This window comes from Lathyrus oleraceus, chromosome 6 (assembly GCF_024323335.1).
Source record: "Lathyrus oleraceus cultivar Zhongwan6 chromosome 6, CAAS_Psat_ZW6_1.0, whole genome shotgun sequence".
NCBI lineage: Eukaryota > Viridiplantae > Streptophyta > Magnoliopsida > Fabales > Fabaceae > Lathyrus > Lathyrus oleraceus.
The window spans coordinates 155,764,008-155,785,268 of NC_066584.1; the positions used below are offsets into that span (position 1 = coordinate 155,764,008).

General features: G+C 37.3%; 3 protein-coding genes across 3 annotated transcripts; 1 reads left to right on the forward strand and 2 right to left on the reverse strand.

Annotated features, from left to right (window-relative positions):
* Positions 1-3,187: 3,187 nt before the first annotated feature.
* On the forward strand, positions 3,188-5,060 carry LOC127098144 (syntaxin-121). The gene is made up of 2 exons (XM_051036649.1): positions 3,188-4,052; positions 4,240-5,060. The coding sequence occupies exons 1-2, from the start codon at positions 3,488-3,490 to the stop codon at positions 4,593-4,595; spliced, it is 921 nt and encodes a 306-aa protein (XP_050892606.1). The 5' UTR covers positions 3,188-3,487; the 3' UTR covers positions 4,596-5,060.
* Positions 5,061-11,902: 6,842 nt separating this feature from the next.
* Positions 11,903-13,329, reverse strand: LOC127094513 (DNA repair protein RAD5B). Its single transcript, XM_051033337.1, has 7 exons — positions 13,212-13,329; positions 13,049-13,125; positions 12,879-12,959; positions 12,631-12,831; positions 12,345-12,488; positions 12,106-12,258; positions 11,903-11,962 (listed from the first exon to the last, which is right to left on the reverse strand). Exons 1-7 carry the CDS (start codon positions 13,327-13,329, stop codon positions 11,903-11,905), a joined length of 834 nt encoding a protein of 277 aa, XP_050889294.1.
* LOC127094514 (F-box/kelch-repeat protein At3g23880) lies at positions 12,875-14,691 on the reverse strand. Its single transcript, XM_051033339.1, has 4 exons — positions 14,347-14,691; positions 13,212-14,224; positions 13,049-13,125; positions 12,875-12,959 (listed from the first exon to the last, which is right to left on the reverse strand). Exons 1-2 carry the CDS (start codon positions 14,689-14,691, stop codon positions 13,610-13,612), a joined length of 960 nt encoding a protein of 319 aa, XP_050889296.1. The 3' UTR covers positions 12,875-12,959; positions 13,049-13,125; positions 13,212-13,609.
* Positions 14,692-21,261: the final 6,570 nt, after the last annotated feature.

The following is a 21,261-nucleotide window of genomic DNA, read 5'->3' on the forward strand; positions in this document are numbered from 1 at the left end:
TGAAAGATGAATTTATTTAAATTTTTTAGTGAAACTCTCATATTTTTTGGATCAATATAAAAATTAATATGAATTAATGAAAATAACACAAATAAAATGAAAATCAAATAATCATAAAAAACGTGGACCACTTGATCTCCCTCATTAATTTAGGTGGCAGATCAAGTGGCCACAAGCGCGCAATCCATTGTGGAATCTAGTCAGCGTGCCACAAACTTGGTAATTCAAACCAACGCTCGTGACTAAAACAAATCAAACAGATCATGTGGCTTTGGACCTTTCCAACTCACCAACGGAGTAAATCTCCGGTCTCCTTCTCAGGAGAGCCTCGTCGGACTGGTCCAATCATAACTGTTACTAAAATAAAAAAGGAGGACATGATTTTAAAGTAAAAATAGCATTGAGCATGAATCTGACCTCAATTTATCCTAACTCCAAGTATATTGAGAGATACAAGGAGTTGAAATTTGAGGTGCATGATCTGAGTTGCTTCGATTTGACCTCAAAGCAACTCAATCTTGTTGCCTACATTGGTAGGACTTCAGACAACCAAGGATCCAAGAGAATTATGGAGAATTGAGTGAGAATCGAAGAGATGAAATTTATGGAAAATACCTTCAATGCAGGTCTGGATTCACTTGTTCTTGCTTTGGTTCATGCTTGATCTTGCTCAAAATGCTTGCAGAAGTAGATTAGAATGCACAAAAGGTCTTGGATCCTTGGAGTTTTGGATCTCAAAACAGTGAGATTCAAACTCAACTTCCAAAGGAAATTCTCAGGATTATCCTCTCAAACGGAAAGGTTTGGTGTTTGGGATCAAAGATGGCACGAAGGAGTCCCTAATTCTGAGCATATGGGTCTCTATTTATAGCTGAATCACATGATATTTGCACCTTACAATTGAGTTCCCAAAATTGGCAATGAGTGATGCATGTGTGCATGGGCGTGTACAGGTCCATGAGATATTCCATTTGATCCATAATTGAGTGTGAACAAGTATGAAATCAAATTGGAGTGCTAGGCAATTGTATATGGAAGTTTGATGTTTGATTTTTGCCAAACGATGATGCAATATTCAATCCATGCACAACCCATTCAAATCTTGTCCAAAATAGATGAAATTGGACTTTTTTGAAAGGTTAGATCCAGAGGAACAACTTTCATGTTCAACACTTTTCCATTTGAAGCTTGTATCATGATGAATTTTGAGGTGTAAGTTTGGAAATTTTAACATATCAAAAAAAATTCTAAGTGTCAAGCCATATGTTCACTTATTCCACCTTGGCTAACTTTTTGTGTGAGCTTCAAATGAGAAAAGTTCCTTCATCAAAGTTGTATCTATTTCAAAGTCCTTCAAAATGGTCACAAATTTGACCTATTTTGGATTTGATATGAAGGATTTATTCATTTTTGAAGTTGAGGAAAATCACTTGTTCAATGGTATTGGTCCAAAATGACCTATAATGTATCCTCATATCACATGCTCATAAAAGTTGAATTAACTCTTTCTCCAAACATCAAAGTTTAAGTAGACACCTTGAATTTGATTGCTCAACTTGGAAATATTTCATATCATAAAAATTGAGCAAGTTATGACCTTGGGAAGTTGACCTCAAAATTAGGGTTTAGCCAAAATGACCTTTAATCTTTCATCATAAAAAATGACTTTCCAAGCAAAAATATCTCTAGACCTAAACATGAAAGTTGTTTGGAATGTCATTCAGAGTAACTTTTCTCTTGGAATCATTTTCATATCACACAAATTATAGGAGATAGGGTCTAGGGGATCTAGTTTTGATCAAATGAATTCCTCTGGTCAACCACCATCAACCAACTTGCTAACTTGCAATTCTCTTGACTTTTGGGACTCATAGGAGATCATATATGCATAAGATGATGAAGTTTTAAGTATCCCTTGAAATATTTGATCAATTGTTGAAGAAGCTTGATGAAGAAGTTACACAAGATACCCATATGAACTAGGGTTTCCGAGGCAAACCAATTCCAAACTTTTGATGATTTCTTGACCAAAATAACATGTGATGCTCATGGGGATCCATATATGATGCCTAGAGCCATAATAAACCAATTCTTGATTGAATTCCTTGCACTGAGGGTCTTAAACCCTAGATATGAACTTGATAGATCATAGGTGATCATGTGCCCTACCTACAAAAGAGTTAGACAAATGCAAAGACCTATTTTTTTTTTTTGGTATTTTGGTCAGTAAAGATGATAAAATACAAAGTATGATACAATCAAAAGGTGTTTGGTGATCTCTCCCAATGCAAACCCAATGAATGAGGGGGAAGGAGGATGTCAAGGTGTGATCCCAATGCCAATGCATATGATGGTATAGCATGAGGGATCTTAGGGTCAAAATTGGGGTCTTACAACCTAGATGTGGAACAAGGGGCGTTTCAATCGGACAGGTCATTGATTTTCTTATCAATTGTTATGTATTTTAACTTTATATTATAATATTAATCATTATTTTCCATTTACGTATTTAATTTAATTATTTATAAATCTAAAATCTAAAATTAAAAAAAAATTGCATAGTGCATGTGTCAGATGCAATTGACTTCAAGGCATGCATGCGCCTATCCTAATGGCGTTGATGTGCAATGGGAAATTATATGCGTCAGTTCAATTGACGCATACTAAATAAAATGTGGTTATTTCCGTAATTAATTTGAAAAATAAATTTTATTTAAAAAATGTGATTATTTAAAAAAAAATCTTCCTTTTTAGTTTAATAAAAAGATATTTTTTTTTTCATTTATTCTACTAATTTTAATTCTTTAATATTAAATGTGGCAAATAGTCGAAAACAAATTATCAATTTTCACATATTAAGATATGTAGACAACAATAACAATATAAAAGTTTTATACCGTGTGGAATAAAATCATCAAAAAAAAGGGCATTCTCTCAGGCAAACAACAATTTTCTTCTCTACCGCAACTTTTCAATTTTTCTATTACCTTTTCCATTATCCATGAAATTACCTTTGAGGCTGTTTCCCTTTAATTTCCCTCTTGATAGGAAATTTCCCACGAAGCCATTTGTACACGCCTCATTCCCCCAACCCCCTTTGACCTGTTACCCTCTTTTGCCTGTCTGCTACTACCAATCATCTAGATTAATTTAATCTTCTTATCATAATCAACCCTCCATTTGTTCTCAACAAATCTTTTCTCACTATAATAATAATCAACTTTACTTCACATCTTGCACCTTAATTATTATTGCAATTTGAACCAGTCTCCCCCACTTCCACCTTATTTTTATTATTCAATCAAAGAAATATTCAAACTCTATATCATTCAAAAAAAACAACCATTATATAAATCTCCTCATTACATTACATAAAACATAACATATAAATATAAATATAAATACTTCATCTTCTAATAAAAGTATCCAAAACTTTCCTCTTCTGAATTCTGATTTTTTCCAGCACAACCAAAATTCAAAGAACAAGATGAATGACCTATTCTCTGGCTCTTTCTCCCGGTTCCGCAGCACGGATCAAGTCTCGCCGGACAACCACCACCATGTCATCGAAATATCATCCCCAACAACCGCTCAAAGCGGCGTACACCTCGACAAATTCTTCGAAGAAGTCGAAGCCGTTAAAGAGGAACTCAAGGAACTCGACCGTCTATACGAAAACCTTCGAACCTCCAACGAGAGAAGCAAAACGCTTCACACTGCAAAATCCGTAAAAGACATTCGCTCCAGCATGGATAATGACGTATCTGTTGCTTTGAAGAAAGCTAAACTCGTTAAGGCCCGGCTCGAGGCGCTTGACCGCTCCAACGAGGCTAGTAGGAGTTTGCCTGGCGCTGGACCAGGTTCCTCCTCGGACCGGACTAGAACATCTGTGGTGAGTGGTTTGAGAAAGAAACTGAAGGACTCTATGGATAGTTTTAACAACCTTAGACAGCAAATATCATCCGAATACAGAGAAACCGTGCAACGTAGATACTATACTGTCACCGGAGAGAATCCAGATGACAAAACCGTTGACCTCCTCATTTCCACGGGTATGTACATCATGCATATATACATACATACATATGTCTGTTTGATTAAACCAGTCGGTAGCTGTGCAGAGATATCAAATCAAATGAAAAAATATATATATATACATACATATTCATTTTATTCTATATTATCATTTTGGTTTATAATATTCTTGTTAAATTTTGATTGAAAAATGTTATGGAATAGGTGAAAGTGAAACGTTTTTACAAAAAGCGATTCAGCAGCAAGGTAGAGCAAACATCATGGACACAATCCAAGAAATTCAAGAGAGACATGACACAGTGAAAGAGATAGAGAGAAATCTACTGGCACTGCACCAAGTGTTCATGGACATGTCTGTTCTGGTTCAGTCACAAGGTGAACAGTTGGATAATATTGAGAGCCACGTGGCACGTGCTAATTCGTACGTTAGAGGTGGGGTCCAGCAGTTGCATGTTGCTAGGAAGCACCAGAAGAATACCAGAAAGTGGACTTGTATTGCTATCTTGATACTTCTTATTATTATCTTGATCATAGTTTTGCCTATTGTTCTTAAAAAATAATTTTGAGACTTTTCAAAATGGGATATTGTTATATTATAATGTACAATCTTGGTGGCTATGACTAGTTCAAAGGTTATATGTTAGTCAAGTCAACTCATGCTGCCTTGACAACTTTTGCATTATATAAAGAAAACTTCGATTGGTTGGTTTGGTACATGTTTGAATATTGAGAGTAGGTGTTTTCTAGAACCTTATGATGGTCATTGTCTTTTGGGGAAAATTAGGCCATGAATTTTCTCTCATTTTGGCATGTGGATTGAAGGAGAAGGTTAGTTGGATGTTCATGGTTGTATTATTATTTTTTATTATGTTGATTAAATTTATATGTATGGGTGAATTACCTAGTTTATGTGTGGTAGGAGTTCGAGTGTTGTGTGCGTTTATGCCATTGTACAAAAGAGTTGCACTTTTATTTTGTTGCATTTTTGTATTTTACAAATAAACAATTGAATTGCTTAGGTTTTATTTAGACTCCTTTATCATTATATTTTTCACTGTTGGTATAATACAAAACAAAGTAATGTAACATAAGTTAAAATTTGTTATAAAATTACCCAAAATGATATGAAAAAGTAGAGATAAAAGAGAGAAAAAGAAGAAACGACTATTCAAGTGTATCTTTTACATATGATAATATAAACTTTATTTATACATGTAAGTTGTTAGCACATGAATAATATTAAATATCAATAATAATTATATTATTTAATCATAAAATTAAAGTTTATAAAGTTTGTAGGAAAAATGAACATTCATATTCAATATTATTTATATATTATTCATGACATTTTTATTTGGATATCTATATAAAAGATATGTTTCGCTAAAACTTTATTAAAAAAAATTTAACGAAGAAAAACAATACAATATTTTTTTAGAGACAACAACCTTAAATTTTTTACTAAGAAACCCAATAAGACAAAATTACGGTGAAGGAAAAACAAGTATAAAACATATTTATTTCTCCCCCTTATGCATATATAAACAATATTCTTTTTCATAGTTGTACTATTATGAAATAACTTTTACATCAATTGAGAAATGACTCTTACCTTTGTTGGGGCCCGAGGTAACTAAGAGTGTTTATGAAAAGTGTGTCACATTTCACCTCAGACCATTGGCGAAAAACTGAAAAGAGTGTGTCATTTTTTCATCGTTTGGGGTGTGATCCGATGTGAAATCCCCCAATTTTCCAATATGTTTTACAACAACCACCATAAATCAGCGTGTAGACTCATAAAACTCAAGAAAGCAAGTTGTCTAACGTGAGCGCATGTTGTAACACCCTTCTAAATACCCCAAAATATTTCAATTAAAATAACAACATATTAATCAGAGTAATTATGCCCCGAAGGGTGTCACACAATCATTTCACTGCATTCATCAATTCTATCCTGTCATGCTCATTTATTTGATCAAAATAAGATTTATTTGCATAATTCGCAGCGGATACAAAATATCGACATTCAAATCATGTATTACATCACATGTAAAGTTGATCAACAACTAAAAGAAAACATAGTCAAACATCCCCTCCCGATGTTACATCTATCAGAGCATGACCCTCTAGGAGACTACACTAGACTCCAAGCACTAGCTCCTACTCAACTCACTGCTCGTTACCTGAAAAACAGTTGTAAGGGTGAGTTCCTCAATCAATATAATAAGCATTATAGAACAACATGTAATGCTAAGTAAATAACACATTTCATCACCCCAGTCAGATTAATACATTCAGTAACGGCATATCAACCCAATCATCATACTCAACATCAATACCACTCATAATCATACTTAATAGCAACACGACACACGCATAATATTGGAATACATCCATTCATATTATACGCCATACATGACTCATGCAATGAGACTCCACACATGCGGTACCGACTATCCTTGAACATATAGTTCAAGCTCACCGATCCCTCCGGATACGGCTACTAAGCTCACTAGTCCCACTCATTGAGATCTAATGACTCACTCACTAATTCCTCACCATGGGAATTAGCTACAGCCCCAAAGGCTAGACTATGCAAGCTAATCATCTAGCATGCAAACATCAACAACAATTCACAACGATTCACTCACCAATTCCTCACAATGGGAATTAGCTACAGCCCCACAGGCTATGCCATGCACACTAATCATCTAGCAATGCAGCATCAACAACAACTCACAATGGACATATGCTCACACTCTAAGCCATACAACAGTCCATTCACAAATACATGCAATATATATACATTCACAACATTTTGCATATCATCATACATCATCAATACATGTATCAACACATCATCAACACATGTATAAAACACTTCCTCAACACATGTATGAAACACCTCAGCAACACATGTATAAACACTCCTTCTGCCTTGCTCGCTAGGCGAGGCAGTGGCGAAACTCTAGTTCGCTAGGCGAGCTCAAGGCGAACAGCTCCAGGAAATTGGTAAATTAATTCGCTAGGCGAGCTCAAGGCGAAGGTAATAGCGAACTCATTCTGTTTTGGTGAAAAACACAGCTAGCACTCACTCGCTAGGCGAAGCTCCAGCGAGTCCACAGCGAACATTACAGTAGCAAAACCTCTCAATCTCGCTGGGGCGAGGTTGAGGCGCGTTCCTTCGCTAGGCGAAGGTTATGTTCGCTAGGCGAACATGACAGTTCACCAGACGCGTTTTCTTTGGGCAGGGATCTCATGTGCCCATCCCAGACCCTTCCCACTCAAACTTACTCGTCGCCATTCATCACCAATTTATCGGTTTGATTACACACACAATTATCAATTTGATTACGGTTTTCACTCAACCTATTCATCACAAATTTTCAGCATTTCAAATCCCAATTAGGGTCGATTCAACGGTTTCTCACTACCCATTACATATTATCATATAATACCCTTTAACCGATGATAAACCCCCCTTACCTTAACAATCCGGCGAATCTTTGAGCTTCAAGCCTTTCCGTTCTTCAACCTTTGCTCTTCAGCTCCTTTCTCCTCTTCTCTGCCCTTTTCCCTTTTCACGATTTTCTCTGTTTTTCACGTAGAAACCTTTTACTCCCAATGGGACTTTTTCCTTAATTCCAACTTATATATTTTCCAATTTATTTTATTCCAATAATAAAATAATCCAATTATTAAATTAAATTAATAATATACTATTAACTTAAATTTAAATAATTATTTTATTTTATTGGGGTGTTACACATGTCATATAAATATTCTTTTGTGAATGGTGCCTGTTCATTAAATACCATAGTCAAGATATCAGTATGAGTTCATGGAGTTCAAACACATATACATGGCGACATCAAGTTTTAAAGTTTGGTAACAAAATAATTTTGCGTAATTTAACATTAGAATGTGACATAATTCCATTTGGGATCCATTTCATTTTATAATTTTTCTGTTTGTTCTTTCATTGATTTCATATAGAAGTATTACGTGATGCACTCAGAGGTTCTAATTTGTGCTTTCAGAGGTTCTTCTATTTGAGTTCTAGCTTAGTCCTGTTTGGTTGGTAATTTACTGTGTGGTTGGTGAGGAGTTCCCATCTTTGTTTATTCTTTCTGCTTATTGTTTCAGTTGTGAATTTTAATGGTGTACTTTGGTTAATTTTTTGTTCAATGTTGGTTGTTTTTATTTCTTTAGACTTATGCTTTGACACTTCTTGTGCCCGTGTTTTCTTGTATTTTTATGTGGGCTTTAGCCTTTTATTTATATATTATTTCACCATTACCAAAAATAGAAGAATTATGGCCATTTTGAACACAATAAAAATATTTAGAGAACTTGTTTATTGAAATCTTATTTGGACAAAAGAATATTTTATAATATTTTGTGTGTGTGTGCGCGCGTGCGTGTGTGTGAGAGAGAGAGAGAAATTATGATATTAATTTTTTAAAATTTTAAAAAGAAAAACATTTTTAAGGTTGATTTTAACAAGAACTGCAATAGATGAAGAAAGACACAAAAAAATATAGACAAAAAAGTAAATATATAAGAGATCATAAAAGAACACACAAAATTTTATCCATGTTCAATCCAAAAGCATGAGGCATACATTTAATCCCCAAAGAGTGGCCCTTGAGATTTCCATCATCATAGATCTTTTACAACAGGATCAAACCTCAATCTTATTACACCAAGCTTTATTTTTGGTTTAACTTTCAACTTTTATATCAAAATATTAAAGTCAAGAGAAACAACCTTATATTTATTATAGTTACACATCAACAACAATTTACATAAAATAACTCTACTTAAGTATTTACTTTCTCGACACTAAAAAATTAATTAAGTGAATATGAAATTTAGAAGAGAAAATGAGATAGCAACTTTAGTCACTTAATCAAATTTGATGTTTCCACAATATGGTTACTAGTCAACAAAGTTGAGATAAATTGGGCAAGTTTAGTGATTCAACAACTTTTAGGGAGCAAAAGGAAAGGAATAGGTCTGCCATATGGTGACTTGATAGCGAAAATCCTGGAAAATGTTGGGTTCAATTTTAAGGAGAATAAATAATGCAAGAGTATTCGTATTCCTTTAAAAAATCCATCGAACACGTTTCAAACATTTTTGCAATAAAATCGATTAAAAAGGACTAGTTGGGTGTAATATCCAGTCCTAGTCTCGAATACTTGGTTACAAGTTATAATAGCTTACCCGCTCGAGTATTTTTCTCCCGCTTAAAATCCAGCATAAATATGTCAAACATTTTCATAATCAAATGGATTAAAAAAGGATTAGTTGGATGTAATATCACTTCTGGTCCTCGAGTATTTGGATACAAGTTGTAATAACTTGCCTATCTGAATACTTGTCTTCCACCTAAAAATAAACTCAACCAATTAAATATCTTTTCCACCTTAGCGCAATGTCAAAACCATTTACAAACGAAAGATGTTTCGTTCATTCTGAGATGATGCAAATAAAGCTTTGTTCCTACCATGTGCAAGAAGTTAGAACTTCCAAGTTATATTGTCCATTCTGACACGATGTCAATATTCACTTCTCCATATTTTGGGTAGCAAGCATGTTTTCTGCTCGAATGCGAACTAAGCATCCTTTGCTAAAATCAACCAACATTCACACATTTTCTACCCAAAACTACATAGCGTTTAGTTCCCCATCACATCTGGAGATTCGTAGAAGCAAGATTCAAAGACTCGTTAGGAACCTTAATAAAAACCTACATTTTAGTCCTTTCAAACTTTTAGGGAACACAAACATTTTAAAGCTAACACTTAACGCAAAACTCACTAGATGGTTCCCGAACCCGAATTTGATTGCGACGACCATTTTCTTTTTCTTCTAAGGGTTTTATCGATATTTCCCATTTCCTTCTAGAATAAATAAAGTTTGGTTGTGACTCTGTTATCATCTCGGGCATGCGAACGCTCGTTGTATTTTTTGTACCGCGACAGTTGACAACTCTGTCGGGGAATCTTTTCCAAGTGAGTCAAGCCTAGTTTAGTTTGTTTTGTGGTATGTGTTTTCTTTATTTGTTTGGCTTTCCTTTATCATATGCTTATGTTTTTTCTTTTTTGTTATATTTATTGTTATCCTATATGGTTTCCATGTGCTATTGGTATGGTTATTCTGATTACTTCAACACATTGTGGGAAAGGCTTTACACCCGAGTCTTAAGCAAAAACATAATATAGGATGACAATTGCGTAATGTTGGCCTGCGAGATGTATATATCATGGGGGTTAACATGAAAACCTCATTTAGAGTAGATCCTATTGAGGATATTGTTGTACGACAAGTAATTTTCCTTAGGTGATACTATTTTCTTGAGGATCTGTGACTTTAAGAACCTTTTAGAACATTAAACCTATGGCCTACTAAGAATGATGGTTGCGTAGTATTCACCTACAAGATGTATAATTTTTAAGGTTAATACGAGAACCTCACTCATAATAGATTCCCTTGGAGGTATTGTTGTTCGGTAAGTAGTTTTCCGTAAGTAACAATATTTTCATGTCGAATCCATGACTCTGGGAACCGTGTCTAGAACCCTGTACTTGATGGTTGTGTAGTGTTGGCCGCGAGAAGTATATCTCATGTGGTTGGCATGAAATTCTCACCTAGAAGAGATTCTCGTATTGTTGTCCGACAAGTAATTTCACTACAACAAACAAGACCTTAGACAGCGCTTTTTTTAGCCTTAGACAGCGCTTTAAAGCGCTGTCTAAACCTCCGCTGCTAAAGGTTTAGACAGCACTTTTTTAAATCTTAAAAGCGCTGTCTAAGCCCCCCCCCCCCCCCTTAGACAGCGCTTTTGAAAAGCGCTGTCTAAGCCCCACCCCCTTAGACAGCGTTTTGGCCAAAAGCGCTTTCTAAGACCCTCCTATTTTAATTTTTTTAGGTATACCTTAGACAGCGCTTTTCAAAAAGCGCTGTCTAAGCCCCCCCCCCCCCCTTAGACAGCGCTTTTTACAAAAGCGCTGTCTAAGGTATACGAAAATTTTTGAAGCTTTTGTTTTAAACCACATTTTTTCCAGGTTTATAAACCAGAATTTCTGTTTTCAACCAGATTTTGACAGACAATTATCACATTTTATATATGCCATTTTGGCCTTTTTTCTACCAATTTTTGGCTAACAAATATATATATACCAATTCAAAGCAATTGAAAACAAAAATATAACGAAATCATGCATTATCAGATATAACTTATAATCAAAGCAATTGAAAACAAAAAAAATAAAGAAATCATGCATTATCAGATATAACTTATAATCAAAGCAATTGAAAACAATTAATCCAGACAAAAATACATAACTAAGGTAGTATCTTTGAATATCCTAACAATTATAAAGTTCAATTCATTTTAAACTTCAAAAACCTATACATAACCAATGTTAATATAAACTTCAATAACGTATCCAATAGATCAAAAAATGAATTCCATTGACTAAAAACAATACTTTTTTCATCAGAATATTTCTGAATATGTTCTAAGAAATCAAACAGCCTTGAAACTTTTGAAGACTCCGTCAAATTGTTCTCAGTATCAACCTTGAATGGGCTTTCTGATGGAAGTACAATAAGATCATTTTTCTTGAGTGATTGACGACAGATTGGACACTTGCCACCCATTGAGGTACCCCAGCAATTGAATAGGCATTCTCTACAAAACTGATGTGCACATGGTGTAAAAACAGGATCTTCAGGTGATTCCAAACATATAGAGCATTCTACAGTTTCACCCTTTTGAATATGACCCAAAACCTCATCAATGTATCCATGAGATTGGATAGAATGGGAAGAAGAAATAGAATTCTGTAGGAATCTACTAGCAAGTTTGTTCAACGCGCAGGAAAGACAGGAGACTGAATAGATCCTCCAAACTATTCTGAAACAGAGAACATCACAATTTCAGAAAGAGATTCTTGACAATACACTCTTTTGCTTAATAACTATGAGCTCATTATATGGGAGGAGTACTTTTCTACTAGCAATTCTATAAATTACACAAAATGTTTCTCAATAATTAACCTGAAGCGGTGTTCTAGTTAGACACCAGCGGCAGTGTGAGGACAGGGCAATAGTAGCCTGGGCAACCTGACTTTTATGGGCTTTAATATGGTGAGCTTCGTCTAGTACCACTCTGAACCATTGGACCCTGTGGTAGATGCTATTCTCTCCATCCTGGTTTCAAAGAATCAGGGAATCCAAAATGAGGAGGTTCACTATTTAAATTTATGAAAATAAAATACAAATAAACATTTCCTTACACTTTTATATGAAGCTGATAGGACACCATATGTTGTCAAGACAACGTCGTACTCTAACAACAAATCAACATTATCAGTTCTACCCCCACCATAATGAACAAATATGGATATGCTGCCTGATTTTGAATGTGTTTCAAGCTCGTCCTGGATATTATAAACCATTGTAAATTGCCTTTCACATAAATATTGAGATATATATAAAAGAACAACCATGCTTTTTTAATTGGCTTAAATATAAAAGAACAACCATGCTTTTTTAATTGGCTTAATTAGAGAGGAATCTCACCTTCCACTGACCCAATAATGCCATGGGACAAACAATCAGAGTGCCACCCTCTACATTGTTAATATTCCTCCTCTTAGTTGAGAAAATATTGTCATATAGGCTCTCTGCGTTACTGTCTTCTGACTTCACCCTGCCTGGATTACTTAGAATCAAAGCAATTGTCATAACAGTCTTTCCAAGTCCCATTGCATCCGCCAGAATCTACAATAAACAAACACAACTGCAATAAGACAAACAGTTCAAAGTGCAGATCCACCGCTGCCCATGTAACTGCTACCGCCGCCGGCACCTCTGCCAGAATACATTGACGAATATGAGCTGCCGCCAACCTACATTGCATGGACAATACATAAGAATGTAACAAAACATACACAGAACACTAATTCCTATTGACATTGGGAAAGGACGGGAAAATTACATCACTTCCACGAGAAACGTAATCACCACCATAACTTGACGAGTACATGCCTCCAACATCACTGCCACCATAAGATCCTGATAGACAAAAAATAATAGAATTGTAAGTAAAGAAAACTTCAATGTTGAAAAGAAGAGACCAGACTATTTGCAACGAAATTCACCTCCACCATAACCTGTTCCCTGCCGACTGCTATACATCCCGTGTGATTCTTGACCAGAAATAGAACTTCGGCTGCCACTGCCATATCCAAGATTTGATCTTCCAACTCTACTAGGCATAACAATTGACTCCAATCTTAGAGAACCAAATCAGAAACCATATAATGAAATGCACAGAAGAAGAACAAACAGAAAAAGTCTAACTAACAAATAAACCAAAAAACCAAACATAGCAATCTCTCAAGCTGCAAATTCCATCTACCAATAACTAAGCATAAACCATGAAGGGAGCAGTAAACATAGCACAAATGAAAATCAACGTAAAAGTTGCAATGAGGGAGTTGAAGAATCCAGTAGATGGACTCTTGATACACAAGTAGCATAACATACATGTTAGTATTTAAAAGCAAGGTGATATCAAACTCTCATGGTAGACTTCTGATTCCATCCATTTGTCTATGATTTGAATACCGGGATCCTTAAAAGTACCATCTCTAGAATTGTAAACAACCAACTCTTCTCGCTCAATATCAAATAGCACTTGATCATCGTTAGAAACATAAAGTGCATAAACAAGAGGCCAAGAACCAAGATTTCTGGTGTGAGGAAGACGGAACAATTTAGTCCAAGAATCTTTATTTCCATACTCTTTCATAAGCCAAACATCTGAAAACGTATCAGCATTAGAAAATATGCATAAGCAATCCCTCAACACCCCTATGTTTAAACTAAGCACATTTATCCCTCCATAATCAGGCTGTGGTATCTCTCTGTGAAATTCTTTCTCCAAATCAAGAGACATAATGACCCAACATGAAGAATGCCTCTGTCTATATGCTAACCAATTAATAGCTCCCCTAAGGAATTTTCCTGATTCATTCAAAATGAGAGTATTAGGAGGGAAGTCCTGAATTGTTCTCCAAGAAGTGGTTCCCAGAGTATGAACTTTTACTAGATTTCTGCAATTGCTAACAGGACCCTGAACAAGAGTATGTGGATAACAAACGACAGCAACCTTGTAACAGTGACTCAAATCATCATAGCCAAAGGAAAAACATAATGTTGTAGGACATCTCTCTTCCAAAGAGGGCAGTTTCGTAAATTTTCTAATGGAAGGATTCCACAAAAAAGCGACACCTTCATTGGTTGTGAACAGAAGCTGAGGCAGAGGATGCCGTGACAAGAGCCAACAATGGCAGCGGAATCGTCTTTATCTTTTACAGGGTAGTCTACCTGTATGGTTGTGGTGGTCGCTTCTGTGAAAACGGAGGAGAGCGGGTTAGCTATGACGACGAAATCGAGTTCCCCGACGGTTAAGACGAGGCTCTGACTCGCGTGGCGAAGGTGCTTCTTGGCGAATTTGGGATCAGAGATTAGAGATTTCCAGGATTTGCAGACGCATTGTAGTTGCATGAGGATCTTCACAGGAAGCCTAGAGAGAATTTCTACCACAACATCGAATGGAAGAGTGGGAAGTGGCATCGTGTCGGAGGAAGATGGTGACGGTGATGGTGAAGTTAGGGTTTTGGTGGCGCGGTTGTTTCTTCTATCATTCCCTCATTTGCTAATTTTATTTTTAATTTATAAACAATTTAGGATAGTAAGAGAAGCACTTACTTGGATCGATTTAAATATTTGTGAAAAATCAGATGAATTTTTTTTTTAATTGAAAGACTTTAAACAGCGCTTTCTCAAAAGCGCTGACTAAGGTCTATATATAAAAGTGCTTTCTAAAAGCGTTGTCTAAGGGGGGGTCTTAGACAGCGCTTTCTAAAAGCGCTGTCTAAGACCCCCCCTTAGACAGCGCTTTCATTATTTTTTTAGAACATTTTCCGTGTTCTATTTTTATTTTAACCTTAGACAGCGCTTTCTTTTAAAAGCGCTGTCTAAGATGCGCTGTTAAAAAACCTTTTTGGCGTAGTGTTTGCCGTAGGTGACATGATTTTTCGTATTTGATCCATGACTCTAGGAACCTTTATTACAACCCTAGATCTGGCCTAGTGAGAACCTTATGTGAAAAGAAATTAGAATTGTTCACCATTTGTACCTTGTATCTTTGAAACCGTATTACATAAAACCAAAATGCACGACATCTCATTGCATCCATTTACATTCCATTGCATCTGCATAAATAAGAAAATGACAAAGCTCTTAGTATCTGACATTTATTTCAAGGATTTGACTTATCTGCAAGCATTTGAGAATGAGTTCAGAAAGAAGGAACACCTTTCTATTCAAGTTCAAAGAGCCTAAAACAAAAAGCTTGAAGATATTGAACTCCAAACTGACTACTATCAACCGCAACAATTTCAGAGGTGACTATGGGGAGATCTTAGACCTCTTAATTTAGAAGATGGACCTGATGGATGTTATTACTTTAGCCCAATTCTATGACATGCCACTCCTCTGCTTCACGTTCTCTGATTAGCAGTTGACTCCAACCTTGGAAGAATTTAAGAGGATTTTAGGCCAAACGTTGAAAGGGCATAATCTGTTTGCCAAGCTAGGTGAAGTTCCTACTCCATAAAGGATAACTTTAGCCTTGGGTCTCGATATCAAGGTCGTGATACCTAACTTGGGAACCAAAGGGAGTTTGAAGGCTTTCTCAAAGAAGTTCCTAGAAGATCAAGACATAACATTGGAGAAGGCCAAAAATTGGAAGGTGTTTAGTGTCGTCCCAGCCCTCCTAATATATTGAATTATACTATTCCCCAACATTGACAACTTTGGGGCCTACTTGGCCATTAAAGTATTCCTCGCAGGTAACCATATGCCTTCTCTTCCAGATGACATATACCGTTGTTTACTGTGGAAATTGGTAAACAACCGCTAGTCCTCCCTAGGCTTTAAAACGAAGGGTTACTTGCAGGATCGACCAGTTGATCCTGGGACATGTGCTAGTGCAAGTGAGGCTTGTCCAAACTTCGACATAATGACTTTGTGAGGAACGACTCCTAACAAAGTGTCGAACAAGCGTAGGCTTTTTCCACACGAACAGTTTTAGACAATGTTATCTCCTGTAGGTAACTCGTGACCGACAGCGCTACAACATTCAAAAGAGATATACAACGAACACGCTTTTGGTGAACTCTATTATCGTAATAGAGTCAGTGTCGACAACGTAAACGACAATGTAAAATGATAACTCCAAAGTAAAAGAAATTAAGATAAAATGTTTAACGGGAACAATTGAAAAGTAGGGAAGTTGCATTGAAATAAATGTGGTGATTCACGTACATAGCACTCTCAGAAAAAACTCTTGCTTCCTCGCGCTGGGAATGAGAAGTTTTCTTACGATTGATTTCGTAGTACAAAGTGAACACACCGAGCCCCTTGTGGGATACTCCTATTTATACTAAACTAGAGGAAACTACTCATAAGCTAAACTCCTAGAAACTAGCAGATATTATGTCACGCGATCTGCACAACCGCTGCACCCATGTCTTGCTAACTGCTTCACATTATGGCGCTCTTATTCCTTTTGAAACTGCTTGTTTATTTTAAATTTCAAATTTCTCCCGCCCAGACGTTAGAGCGATGTTGTCTCCTTCTCATATGACTATAATTCTTTAAGTCCCAAACCTTGCGTCGGTCGACAGAATGGCCTGTCGACGAGGCCAACTTTCCCCGTCGGCTTCGTCCTTTGGTTTATTTTTTTCCTTCTTGCTTGCTTCCAACATCTCTTTATCTTTTGGTAGGGTATGACCCCCACATTCACAGGCCTCTTTCATTAATTGTGCTTTCAGCATGCCTTAGAAATATTTCGTGGTAACAAAATGCCCCCCAGAGATGCCATTTTTGACTGTCGACGTTGATGAGATGATGGCATCTCTAAAACTGTCAATTTACCCATTACTGTTTCCGCTTCTACTTAGTGGGACCTCTGTTTACCCCATGTGGGTGACGTCATACAATCATGACGAATGTTTCTTTTTCTCCTCGAGCCGCACAAAATCAAGTCTACGTCATTTCACATCTTCATGACTGAACGTGTTTGCCTTTCAGCTTCCTTCTCCCCTCCACGTGTCCGTAGGCGTGGGAACATGGGTATACGTGTCGGCCATGGAGGTTTAACCGCTCCCTCTTCTTTGCTCAGGGTTTAAGGGCTATAAAACCCTCATTCTTTCTTCTTCTTCTTCTCTTTTTTGCTCTTCTTGATTCAGCATTCACTTGTCTTCTGCCTTTTTTGTGAAAATTCTTCTACTCCACAACGAAGAAACCTTCTGTTCTTTCCATGGCCAGCTCTAACAAACCTTCTGCTGCTAAACTCACGCTCCCCATCAACATTGATGGCAGGGAGTATGTTCCTGAGCCTCCATTGGTAGAAGAAAAGGAGAAGATCTGGCGTTCTCAGGTATTGATTCCTTTCTCTCTGGCTAATGAACCCTTAGCGTTCCTAGGTCCTCTCCCTGAAAACCGACACCCAGAGGTTACCAAAAACGACTCTTCCCTTTTTCCCGCCAGTCACATTTCTGAACCTGTGATTTTCGCTCAACAACCCTTCTCCCTTCGATACATCGATAGGAACTTCAGGACCGCTCCTCCCAGGAATTGTCCTAAGTTTTGTGCTTGGATGGACCGGTTGGAAACGGAGAAAATTGACCACTGGAAAAGAACATGCATCTATACCCTTTTACAAATTACCCGCTGTGGCCCTCCCCAGTCTTGTGGCATGTTATTAGCTGCCCTTCAATTCTGGGAGAGTTCGACCAACTCCTTCTATACTAAGTGTGGCATGATCACGCCGACACTTCTAGACATCGCTGCCATCACTGGCTTGAGACCGACAGGCGAAGTCTTCGACTGCGAAGCTGTAGCGCCAGTCTCCTTGAGGTTCGACGTTGGTGACTCTCACAAACCAACATACAACAACTTCATTGATCATCACGCCACTTCTGCAGGCCCTGTGACTAACGAGGAGCATGTGGCTTTCTTGACCCTTTGGATGTCCCGCTTTGTTTTTTGCTCAAGGTCTATGCAGGTAGCCAAGCATTTTGCTCCTGGCAACCCAATTGCACCAGGAGCGTGACGTTGCCTTGGGCCAACTGATATTAGCCTCTCTCTACGAGTCTCTATCTGAGGTTGTCTGCCAGATTAGACTCTTCGACCCTGAGAACTCCAGAAAGAAAAACGTATTGGTCCATGGCCCTTTCTGGTTCCTGCAATTGTGGCTCAATGCCACTTTCTCCAAAGACATAGCCCCCTATGGAATGAGGAGGGTTGCGTGTCCCCCAGAGGAACGACATCTTATCTGGAAACGGTTGATCCCCTTGACACCCATCGACAAGAATTTCCCAGACCTTCAATTTTTTCGACTCATCTTCAACATCATGTTGACTCGTGTCGATTTCCTACCCTCTATGGCCCCTTTTAGCCGTCGAACTGAGGGTCCTGAATGGCTCACCAGACCTTTCCCTCCGGCTGATGGGGAACATATGAATGAATCCTTCCTCATTTGGAGGCGTTTTTTGGTCCCTCGCTTCTTGTCGGCGGAGACTGCCAGCAACAATCCTGGCCTAGTGGCTTACTAGCCTAACCTTGTGGCTAGGCAATTTGGCCTTTGCCAGTTCGTTCCCAAGTCTCTGTTCTCCTCTCAGGAACTACTTGCCAATAGCCTCTGCGGTCAACCTTGGAGTGAGGTTGAAGAGGAACTTGAAAACATTTGGACATACTGACCAAGTTTCCCTTCTCTTCCTTTTCGACCAGCCTACTACTGTACCAAAGAATTCCATGATTGGTGGCAGTCATATTTTACCCTTTATGTTGGCGATCCTGATGCCAAACTATCTGAATTAACCGAGGCTTTTGTTTGTTTGCAGGCGAAGTCGACCAAATGTAAGGCTCTTCATGTCAAACAAATTCGTGCTTTCCAGAATTACTTCCAAGTTGTGTATCGACTAGATAATCTTCGTGGGACCATCTGGGAGGCTGCGGTCGAACTAAAAGCGAAAGTAACCGACCAACTTTCAAAACTCAAATTCCCTGGTTACGTGAAAGACAAATATCTTTACGCCCTTCACTTCGGAAAACTCAAATTCCCTCCTCTGCCATCTAGTCCATTGGCTTTGGCCTTTGGTCATTTGGTTCCGGTGTGGTTCTATTGTCCCATTTCGTACATACAGAATGCCTCTAAAAAGAGGAAAGCCGACAGAGTGGTCCCAACGAAGTATTATCTGCCTGAATACTCAGGGCCGCTTCATATTGATCCTCAATATCTTAGCGTGTTTGAAACCACACAACTTGGTAACGCTTTTCTGGAAATTTTAACACTCCCTTCTAACTGGACTTCGTCGCTCACTTGCGTTTCTTTTATTTATTTGCAGCGCTCCCTCTAAATCCTGCAGGTTCTGTGTAACACCCTTCTAAAATACCCCAAAAATAAATTAAAACATCAAAACATAAATCAGAGTAAATATGCAATTCAAGGGTGTCACACTCGACATTTCACACCATTTTCCAAAATATCCTGTCATGCTCATTTATTTAACCAAAATAAAACATTTGCATAATACGCAGCGGATAAAAACTAACAACATTCTAACCATGTAACACATTACATGTAAAGTTGTTCAACAACCAAATGAAAAAATAGCCAAAACATCCCATCCCGATGTTACATCTACCAGAGCATGACCCACTAAGGAACTACACTAGACTCCAATCACTGCTCGTTACCTGAAAAATAGTTGTAAGGGTGAGTTCCTCAATCGATATAATAAGCATTATAAATTATCATGTAATGCTAAGTAATTTAACACATATCATCACCCTAATCAGATCACACATATTCAGCAACGGCAATATCAACTCATAATCATCATCATCATCATACTCAACTCAACACAACCATAAAACACACGTGTAATATATGAATACATCCATTCATATTATACACCATACATACATACATTATGCAATGAGACTCCATGCATGCGGTACCGACTATTCGTGAACATATAGTTCAACCTCACCGATCAAATCCAGATACGGCTACCAAGCTCACTAGTCCCACTCATTTGAGACCTAGTGACTCACTCACTAATTCCTCACCATGGGAATTAGCTACCACCCCAAGGGCTATGATATGCACGCTAATCACCTAGCATGCAAACATCTACAACAATCCACAATACTAACTCACTAATTCCTCACCATGGGAATTAGCTACCACCATAAAGGCCACAATATGCAAGCTAAATCACTTAGTCATGCAAACATCAACAATCATCCACCATGGACATATGCTCACACTCTAAGCCATAACAGTCCATTCATAATTTCATACATGATAGATACATTCACAACATTATGCATACCATCATACATCATCAACATATTCACCACATACTCATATCATGTCATACTACATAATCAATCACAGCATTAGCACACTCTACTAATACCTATACTACTCAAAACAACGGGAAATGATTCCTACTCTATCATACATCAGCTAAATTACATTACTCAGCTGAACAACCAAAAACTGCACAACAACAGCACAGAAAAAATCACAATCCTGCCCATATGTAACACCCTTCTAAAATACCCCAAATATTTAATTAAAATAGCAAGATATCAATCAGAGAAATTATGCAGTCAAGGGTGTCACACAATTATTTCACACCATTTTCCAAAATATCCTGTCATGCTCATTCATTTAATCAAAATAAAACATTTGCATAATACGCAGCGGATAAAACTAACAACATTCTAACCATGTAACATATTACATGTGAAATTATTCAACAACCAATAATGAAAATAAGGTAAAACATCCCGTCCCGATGTTACATCTACCAGAGCATGACCCACTAAGGAACTACACTAGACTCCAAGGACTAGCTTCTACTCAATCACTGCTCGTTACCTGAAAAATAGTTGTAAGGGTGAGTTCCTCAATCGATATAATAAGCATTATAAAATATCATGTTATGTTAAGTAATTTAACACATTAATCACCCTAATCACGTCACACATTCGGTAACGGCACATCAATTCAATTATCATACTCAATACAAATACAACTCATGCTCATACTCAATATCAACA

Bases quoted from the DNA above. Each gene is read 5' to 3' on its own strand.
- LOC127098144 (XM_051036649.1), top strand. From the start codon at position 3,488: ATGAATGACCTATTCTCTGGCTCTTTCTCCCGGTTCCGCAGCACGGAT. The intron at 4,053-4,239 runs GTATGTACATCA...GTTATGGAATAG, and splicing joins TGACCTCCTCATTTCCACGG to GTGAAAGTGAAACGTTTTTA.
- LOC127094513 (XM_051033337.1), bottom strand. From the start codon at position 13,329: ATGCCTAGTAGAGTTGGAAGATCAAATCTTGGATATGGCAGTGGCAGC. The intron at 13,126-13,211 runs GTGAATTTCGTT...TTTGTCTATCAG, and splicing joins GGGAACAGGTTATGGTGGAG to GATCTTATGGTGGCAGTGAT. The intron at 11,963-12,105 runs GTTAATTATTGA...TCTCTGTTTCAG, and splicing joins TAACTAGAACACCGCTTCAG to AATAGTTTGGAGGATCTATT.
- LOC127094514 (XM_051033339.1), bottom strand. From the start codon at position 14,691: ATGCCACTTCCCACTCTTCCATTCGATGTTGTGGTAGAAATTCTCTCT. The intron at 14,225-14,346 runs GTGTCGCTTTTT...CACTGTTACAAG, and splicing joins TCTGTTCACAACCAATGAAG to GTTGCTGTCGTTTGTTATCC.